The 9,851-nt window shown below is 38.2% G+C and overlaps 1 protein-coding gene across 1 annotated transcript in view; it reads left to right on the top strand.

Annotated features, from left to right (window-relative positions):
* Positions 1–1,089: 1,089 nt before the first annotated feature.
* Positions 1,090–9,851, top strand: part of Aldob (aldolase, fructose-bisphosphate B) — a 12,693-nt gene continuing 3,931 nt past the window's right edge. The window contains exons 1-6 of the mRNA XM_010614341.2: positions 1,090–1,196; positions 5,799–5,920; positions 6,684–6,895; positions 7,746–7,800; positions 8,625–8,785; positions 9,393–9,476. Of these exons, the coding sequence (XP_010612643.1) occupies positions 5,809–5,920; positions 6,684–6,895; positions 7,746–7,800; positions 8,625–8,785; positions 9,393–9,476 (624 nt within the window). The 5' untranslated portion in view covers positions 1,090–1,196; positions 5,799–5,808. The remainder of the gene's footprint in view (positions 1,197–5,798; positions 5,921–6,683; positions 6,896–7,745; positions 7,801–8,624; positions 8,786–9,392; positions 9,477–9,851) is intronic.

Raw genomic sequence — 9,851 nt, 5'->3', positions numbered from 1 at the left:
TTCATTATTTCCTACATAAAGCATTTATATTTTTATTTACTTTCCCAAATTATAAATTGGTTTAATGTTCAAGAAAAAAATATCTGTAGTATTAACCCATACTTGTTCCCATATTTGAGGGTGCTGATGGCTTTGTTTTTTATCAGCTTTGGAGTCAAAAGCATAGCTACTATCAAGAAAAGAATAGTGTAGAAGGCAGTGGTTTTTGACATTATATACAAAGCGAGTCCAGTATAATTTTTGGAGATTAGGGAGAAAACAGGAAACTGACCTTTTTTTAAAAAATATTTTCTATCAAAATAAAATTCACACAGGGCCGGGGATTTAGCTCAGCAGTTCGGTGGCCTGCCTTGCAAGTGCAAGGACCCGAGTTCAATCCCCAGTAACAAAAAAAAAAAAAAAAAAAAAGAAAAAAAAATTCACACATAGGAAATTAAAATATTTAGAATTATGTCTTTCATTGAAAGACCATTCAAACTGAACTATAGTGTATAGTTACAATATAAATTGCAGAGTATCTAGTTGGGACTGGCTACTAATATAATACTGAAAATACATAATAATAAGCTTTGAAAATGGTAATAGTTAAAGATACCTAACCGAAGATAAAGAAAACACAGCATTGCTTGACCATTTGCAAATAATATTTCTTGAGTGCCTATTCTATACAGTATGAGGATTTTATAGGCTCAGTGCTCTTATGAAGGTGATGATTCACTTTACAGAGGAGAAAAGTAAGGTTTGGAATAGTACAAAAATAAAATAAGATACTTCTGACCAAGTTCATGCATTTACTAAGTGACAGAGCTAAACTAACATTCTTGAAAAACTCTAGAGTTCAGTCATTCACTAGCTGCACAATTTAGGGATTTACAGTCCATTGTGCCCATTTTCTCACTTCCAAAGTCTGAATTAGGAAATGCATAATCTAAAGGCACTTTTGTAGTTTTACACTATATAAGCATAAGAAGTGTGTGAATATGATTATAAGGATTGGTTGTGTATGAGCCAATCAGATGTGGTCAATAAACACCTCCTTACCCAGCCATGTAGGAAGGGGAGGGCAAAAGTTAAAAAAAAAAAAACTTTAATGAGACATCTATAAAAACTGTGTGTTCCCAAAGATCCGTCCTATTTGGCAGCTTCTACCTCACCCTAAGCTTCTGACATCTAAGAGATCTCTTCTCTCTCAAAGAGTAAGTAAAGAATTTCCTTTGAATAATTGGAGTTTATAGCAAATAAGGAGTGAATAGTCATACTAAACCTGTAGAGGGGAAAATTTATTTGTCTTTGTTTTTAAGAGAAGCTTGACGATGGCTGAAAACAGGACGGGTCTGCTGAAATGATTATTTTTATTTCTGTAAGCATAAATACCCATTCATACATTTCCTGAAGGGGGCAGGATGTGCCAAGTAGACTGCTAGTTACCTGTGTTACTTTTAAATCTTTGATCTAGGAAAAAATGCTTGAAGAGTTCTATTTTATTATACTCTTGTCAATTTTTGAGATTTCTATTTCTACTCTCACTTTTCAAAACAAGTACTTATTGCAATGGTTTACTTACATATTGTCTTATGCCATTTTCCACATTATTTTCCCATACCTACTGGTGCTATCACTGAAGTTTCTTTGTCACGGAAATAAACACTTCAAGGATTTTGCCCTTTGCCTTCATCCACTGCTCAAATAAGGAAACGGAACAGGTTGAGAAACTTCACAGACCATAGTTGTCATGTGATTATGAATTTTCAAACCCTCCACTTGCTGGAAGCTTTAGACAGTTCCTTCTTCATGGACATCAGTCCCTATAAAGACCTGATAGCTTTAGATATTAAGAATCAAAAGCTGCTAATTTATTTTGCTCTACTACCTGAAAACTAGTTATGTAAGGAGAACATGTTGCCTTTGTCACAAACTTTTCTTTAACAAGTACCTTGTGCTCCATTTGGATGCAGCAGGGGCTTGACCTTGGCTTCTATGACACTCATACCACTTTAGCCAAGCCACACCTATGGAACAAACAGCCCAAGGTCAGAGTCAGCGGTACTAGAGCAGGAAAAGAGGGTGAAGTTTCTAAACATCCAAGAGTTCTTTTGGCTTTAGGTGCCAGGTTAGAGGAAAAAGCCACACTGCGGTCTTTCTAGGCTGCCTCACATATTCAAAGACACCAAGAATCAGGCTACGCTCCAGCTGCCCCAGATCATCTCATTGCACTTATTTCTCTGCACTGAGGTACAGAACAAAGCCATGGACTTCTTCACACATCCATACACAAGGGCACTGTATATAGAGCTTGGCAATTATAGGCTTTCAATGAATCACACCTTCTACATTTGTCTTCTTGAAAATCCACCTGCCTTGTACGTGAAGAAGCAAATGGGCTCTGCTGCCTAGTATTTCTCTGAAAGTTAAACATCTGTATTTTGCAAATGACTATCTTTTCCCAGCACCTCTGTAAGGAAGGTAGAACAAATCACGTTGTAGGGCTCCGTCAGCCATTTGGCTGAAGAACTAAAAATAAGATTCTTTATCACAAGTGAGCAGGATGTGAGTTGCAATTACAGAACATTGCAACTTAGAAAAGGCATCAGACAGGGTCTTCCTAGGCTCAGTTTTCTCATCTCTTGTGATAGAATTGATTCAGATATCTCTGAGCTCTATTTTTCTGTAATTACTTTCTATTCATATATATTAATATTCATGACCCTTTCCTAGATTTGCACATATATTTCTTGATATGTATGCATATATGTATATAACTGCTTATTAAGAAATTAAACACTGGGGCTGAGGATTTAGCTCAGTGGTTCTTCCTCCTGCCTCATAAGTGCAAGGTCCTGAGTTCAATTCCTCGTACAAAAAAAAAAAAAAAGAAGCAGAAAGAAAAGAAATTAAACATTACAAAGAATGTATAAATGAGGGTCTCCCCACCCTATCTTATTTCTCAGATTGTGGGTATACTTTCTTTAAATTAAAAGTTAAGGTAATTTTTGCATATTGCTCTGAAACTTGCTGGGTTTTCACTTCTCATCACAGTTTATATTGTGATATAATAATAGTGTAAACAACTTTTTATCACAATTTCTTTTAGAAAGTTGGCTTGAGACCTCCATGACCAGAGGCTTAGGGTACACAGAAATTATTATTTTTTCTTTTTATTGAGTTTATTGGTACATTCTAGGTAAACAGTACAGTTACATTCATTACTGGGATCTTGTACCTTGACATGACAGGTCTTGGTTGGTATACAGAAATTATTGTCTATCATTATCCACTCCAGGCTGGCCTCCTGTCTCCTTGTGGTGAACATTGGCCCATGACTCTGTTTTATAATTAACAGAGGGGCAACATTTGTGCTGATATGGGTACAGACCTTTAATCCCTCTGTAGTTTAAGCTGTAAACAGTACAAGTTTAACTTTGCTTTTCTCTGTTATTCTGCTTGAGTCAGCATACCTAGAATGAGGAAAACAGCTTGGGAATAAAGAGAAAAATGGAAACCCTTTGGGTGATTATATTTTAAATGTTAAAACAGATAGTAATAATTTGCATTTTATAGTGTTTTATAAAGCATCTTCATGTCTATCATGCAATTCAAAAAACTACAGAACTACAGTGAACAGAATGCTCACAGGTTACACTTGAGTCACTTGGCAATAAGACAAACACATCATCACCATTTAATTCATAGTAAATTTAGATGCAGAGAAGTTGCATGATTTGACCAAAGTTCCAGGTAGGAGAGTCAGAAGTAGTCTTTGAACCCAGATCTGTCTAATATCGCAGCAGCAAATCTCTGTGTGAATGTGAGATGCTTTGAATCGATAATGTCTGTGGTGTAATGATTCATAGCTTAAGTTACTTTGGGATTGTTATCAAGGACTTTAGTAATCTCAAGGCCAATTTCTTTTACGAAGCTCATTTTTTATTTTGAATAGAAGGAAGAGTAACCCTGTCTGTCAATACTGTGTCTTATTAGACACTTGTCTTTGGACAAATAATTTAAAATATTTTATAGTCTTTCCTAATCTATGAAGAGAAAGGGCCACAGAGCTCAACCGATTTCCAGGATTATTGTGAGGAATAAATTATATGATGCCTATGTAGCAATTAGTATGCTTGACAGCAAATGATAACTTTTATTGTTATTGGAGTATTGTTACTTTTATTTTATTAAGGAAAAAATCCTTATTTTTGCTAATTGTCACACTTTTTTGCAAATACCAGAACTGTGAGGAAAAAATTGTACCATGGTTTGTATTTGTCAGCATGGTGGTTTGGAGTCCAAGTCAAAGCTTAAAATTCCTGACTATAAGATGAGTAGCTATGTATAAACAGTGCAACACCATCTGCCTGTGGCTGGGATGCGATAGAGTTTCTCCAGGAATTGTCACTCACTACCTTATCCTAGTGTTCCAACGACAAAATTATGGTTCCATTCTTTTGGGATAAAGCAAGAACCTCTGTTGAAGTGAAGAGTAGCAACAATGAAGTCATTGGTTATAGTTTCACTTGAATTAGTTCAGTAGCTGTAGCTTCTTTATATCAAGGGATAGATTACTGAGAGCCTGCCCGGAAGAGAGAGACGTAAACTGTAAAGAAATAAGTTCATGAAGGGCAAAACTGAGAATGGAGCTCTGTTTCACTCCACCTATGAGTTTGGGTAAATCTGTTAACTCCTCTAAGTCTTAGCCTTGCTCATTACTTAATGAAGATAATACTTGTCATAATCACCTCACTGCTGAGGGGATCAAATGAGAACTGGAGTGTTCCTGTGCTTCCAGAAAGTGTGGAAGGTATAGGATATCCTATGCTCACATAGGATTGCATTTGAGTCACTTGGCCATGAGACCACCACAGCCAATATTATCACCATTTAATTCGTACTAATCTAGGCATGCAGACAGGGCATCCACCCTATATTGAAAGTATTAGAGGGGAGAAGCTCAGTGAAAAGAGAAGACCACAGGATTGGATGGGAAGCTACTCAAAATAATCTTCACTACAATTTTTCTTTTGATAGTTCAACCTATGCAAAAATCATTCAGAAACCAAAATTTGCCAACCAAACAGGAACAATGCTCCCTTATAAAGAACTATTTCTGAGGAGGATGCATGGGTAGTGAATCTTCGAGCTAGTCTATCCTCAACTAAAGCAGTAAAGCTGTGAATTATTGGAGCAGACAACTACATCATCTTCACAGTCCAGGAGAAACCTCAGCTCAGAGGCGGTTAGGGAAAAGTGTGGTCTTTTCTACACTGACTATAAGAAAAACAAGCCTTGCACCCTCTATGGTCTAAAACTAAAGTGAAGTTAACTTCAAGACTAACTATGGATTTTTCCTCTCAAATTTATTGCCTAAAGAATGATCTGCTGGGACTACAGTTTAATAGAATGAAGTGCGAGATAACCACAGAGGCTAAAACCTCATTGTCCTGATCTCAAGGCATTGAAGATACCACGTGAGACCAGGAATCCACACAACAGAGAGCTAGTCCATACTAAAACTTCCTCTATTTTAGTGGGTCACTAATTATCTGGGTCAGCTTCATAAGATCTCCTGGAAGTCATTCTGTTTCAAGCCACTAGAAACATTTGGCATGACTTATTTGTCCAATGTGACTAATTGCAACTACTTAGGCAAAGGAAAAATAAAACAGATACCATTTGTTTATCCAGTTACTGAAATGGGCCAGAAGTATCAGAGGGGCCTCTATAGCCCATCCTTATCAGCTTAGATATGAATCTATCTGAGCCAACTACATCTCTCTGCATGGTTCTCCTACACTTTTTTCCAGACCTGTCACCATGGCTCATCGATTTCCAGCCCTCACCCCAGAACAGAAGAAGGAGCTCTCGGAAATTGCCCAGCGCATTGTTGCCAATGGAAAGGGCATCCTGGCTGCAGATGAATCTGTGGGTAAGTGTGAGAAACAGCTGTGTCATATAATAGTGTACTCTTGTTTCTACAGTTAGGAAAAGCAACTGGATGATCGATCATCCTGCTTCCTTTTAAATGATTATATACACATGAGCAAGAGAAGAAGACTCAGTGAATGTGAGTCTCTCTGCCTCTCTACTTCCACATTTTGAGTCTTGTTTTTTTTTTTTTAGGCAGATTCTGAAAAACCAAAGAAAGAGGCTATATCCCTGCAATAGGTCCTTGCTAAGGGTCATTTGAATACAGACTGTAGCAAGGCCAGGAACTCAGTAACTAGTGAGATCAGCTATGTGGCCATTTGCGCCTAATGAGGTCAGTATAAAGTCAGCTCAGTCAGGAATGGCAGAGACGGATCTGCATGTGGATTAGGGGAGGGTTTGTGGCTGAAGGAATCCCATTATGGCATGGGAAGAATCGTGGCCAGCTTGCCCCGCTACTCCAAACGTAGGATCTAAAGTCCACAGCCTGTGCCATTCCCCCTTCCACTGTACAGACTCCTCGTCTGGATCAGGAGAGGTCTAAAGAGGCCCAAGGGCTTTCCACATTCATCTGCAACCACTGTACCTCCTAGCCAGCACCATGGCAGTAACCAAAGTCTTCCTCCTGGAGACAAAAACTAATCAGGAGTGTTGAAGATTTGAATTTTAAAGAAAAGGTCTTGCTTTTCATGACTGAAGGCAAAAATGGGCCATAGGAAAGTCCTGGCTTATTTCTTACACTGCCTTTGGTCCACCCTGCTTAGGCACCATGGGGAATCGCTTGCAGAGGATCAAGGTAGAAAATACCGAAGAGAACCGGCGGCAGTTCCGAGAAATTCTCTTCTCTGTGGACAATTCCATCAACAAGAGCATTGGGGGAGTGATCCTTTTCCATGAGACTCTGTACCAGAAGGACAGCCAGGGAACTCTGTTCAGAAACATCCTCAAGGAGAAGGGGATTGTGGTGGGCATCAAGGTGAATACTTCTGCTCCCACTTCACCTCTGCCTCCTCACAGGCCCACCGCCAGGGCACGGCTGATACTTAGCATACTCATCACGTCATTTCTCACTCATTTCCTTCATCGCCTTCCCATGGAAAGCCAGATCTTCTCCTATACTTTTCTTCCCTTGTTCTCATCTTTCAACCAAGTTTTCCATAAGATATTTAACCTCTCTTCATCTCTATTTGCTCATTTCTTAAGGCAAAAGTATTAGTACCAACCTCATAAAGTTATTATAAGGATGAAATCAGTTTTTAAAGTATTTTCTATCACATAACCAATTAGTTAGCAGTAGCTATTTTTATTAAAGTACTTACTGTTCTATTTTCTAACTAGGTCTTCCAATACTGCATCAAAACCAGCATTCATTGAGTGTTTACAGTTACTAGCACTCATTTAATCCTCTGCACCACCTCTTGGAGGAGACTCAGTTACTGTTCCTAATTTAGAGATGGGTAAGAAAAACTGCACTCTAAAGAGTAGCTAATTTGCCTATAATCAGGCTAACTCATGGGTTTGTGGCCTTAATACTGGCTGTTTTGAGAGTAAAGTCTACATCCTTATTCTCTTTACCTCCTATCCAAACACATAGCCTGTCAGCTGAAATACTCAGTAAATATTAGGAATGACATTATTACAATTGTTCCTTCTAGGTAACATCTCTTCTGCTGTAGTGGAATGAATTGTGTCTACTACTGTTACTGTTACTTTCTTAATTCAGTCCTTGGTTTGCAAAAGATCAGAAAAGCACCAAGTGCTCTTCTTGTGTTCTATTGATATCTGACACTTGCTAATTGCTAATTACTTATTATTTATATTCACAGTTAGACCAAGGAAGTGCCCCCCTTGCAGGAACAAACAAAGAAACCACCATTCAAGGTAAGGATACTATTTACTAATATGAGTCAACACCATATAGGCTACAAACAATGTAGGTAAAGTAGGAAGGGAAAACAAAATATGAATATTACTCTACTTCTAGAGCCATCCATGCTTTAGCTTTCAATCCCAATTGAAAGGAGGATCATTTAATCTTGGGGTGGCCATTTAAGTGTTTTGAGCTTAATTCTCTTACCTTAAAGTAACGATAACAATAGCTGGCTAGAGAGTTGTGGGGATTACATTAGATAATGTAATGGCTACTGTCACACCTTGAACAGAGAAGATACTCTGTACCTTGAACTATTATTTTAAAAGAAAAACCCAGCAGCAATATAGAGGAAAGGCCCTGGGTTTGGGGATAAGACAGATCTGGGTTTGAACCTTTGTTCTATTACATGCTACATAGATAATTTTACAAGGTACTTCTGCCCAAGAAGATAATGATTAATCACAGCATAGGGTTAGCTAAGCAGAAATTGAATTCCAGCTCTATCATGCTAGAGCTGTTCAAACTTTATGAAAACAATCACTTAACCACATGTGAAGCTGATGTGAAGCTGTGGTTTCTAATTCTGTAAAATGAGTTTCATATTAACTATTAGTGTGCCCTCTATTCTACTTATGGAGTATCCAATATGGACATCAAAACATATTGATTAAATCTAGGTCTTTTGGCCCAGCAGTGGGATGAATGCTTATTTGCTTGGGTGTGGCCAGTCCTAAGGCTTGTGGACAGAGAGCCAATCCAGGGAAGAAGTCTTTCATTTCACCAGAGGCCACACAAATGTTGAAAGAAGACTTTTTCTCTTTGCGACTTGCAGGGCTTGATGGCCTCTCTGAGCGTTGTGCTCAGTACAAGAAAGATGGCTGTGACTTTGGGAAGTGGCGTGCCGTGCTGAGAATTGCGGACCAGTGTCCCTCCAGCCTCGCTATCCAGGAAAATGCCAATGCCCTGGCCCGCTATGCCAGTATTTGTCAACAGGTGCTCTGCCTTCTCCTGGGGCTAAATTACTAGGGATTTCTCCTACATCCCTAGTCCTGATCGAAATAATTTCTTGGAGGTTGGTGACTTGATGCTAAGTTTTTCAACCAGCTTATCCTAAAGTATCTCTGTATCAAAGCTAAGTTTGATTTGTTTCTGTGGGTACTATGTTGGGTGCCAAAGTTGTGGGCACCTGGAAGTTCCCAATTAGAAGTGTAAACTCTGCTTGAATTTCCTACCCAGAAGCATCTTTCTCAGTAATTTAAACTTGACTGTTCTAATAGGATGGCAGCTAGTTTCTGAGGTAGCTAGAATAATCTATATAATATGATATAGAAATTAAGAGATTATTTTAATTTTTTGCTCCATTCATGAAAAACTTTTATTTAACTTCACTGTTCTTTTTTGACTAAGCCATAGATGCTCACTAGATATTCTATCAGTTTTTTTTACCAATTTAACTTACCCACATAGCGTTTCTCCATAAAGACTTCTTTCTTACTAATCGCCTCTGTTGAATCTGCTTGCTCCTAAGGAAAGGTTCACAGTGAGCACAGTTTCACTTTTGTCCTTCCCTTGACTCTATTTTATTTTATTTTTCTTTTAGAATGGGCTGGTACCTATTGTTGAACCAGAGGTAATTCCTGATGGAGAGCATGACTTGGAACACTGCCAGTATGTTACTGAGAAGGTAGGTCTTAAAGGTCCTGATTCCAGTTTTTAAAATCCTGTGTTTTAAGTAATAGTTGTTATTTTTTTCCCTTGGTGCTGAGGATTGAATGTAGGATTGTGCTTGCTAGGTAAGCGCCAAGGTATCACTTAGGTAACCTCCAGCCCTGATAACTGCTACATAATATATAACAGCTATTATCTTTGAAATAGCCTTTAGTTCAGAATCATTACATACCATGGAGACAGTAGAGTTGCTAACTTGTTGCCATGTGATTATAGAAGAAAGCCAGGATTTCTATTACTAAGGCTTGAGTTGGAGAATCCATTTTCCCTCTTGTGGGACTTTGGGCAAGTTATATTACCTCTTTTTTTTTTTTTTTTTTTTTTTTTTTTT

Source organism: Fukomys damarensis, unplaced genomic scaffold, assembly GCF_012274545.1.
Source record: "Fukomys damarensis isolate Sample0158 unplaced genomic scaffold, DMR_v1.0_HiC HiC_scaffold_36, whole genome shotgun sequence".
Taxonomy (NCBI): Eukaryota; Metazoa; Chordata; class Mammalia; order Rodentia; family Bathyergidae; genus Fukomys; species Fukomys damarensis.
Note: the sequence above shows the minus strand (reverse complement) of the source record. Positions and strands in the feature narration are given on the sequence as shown.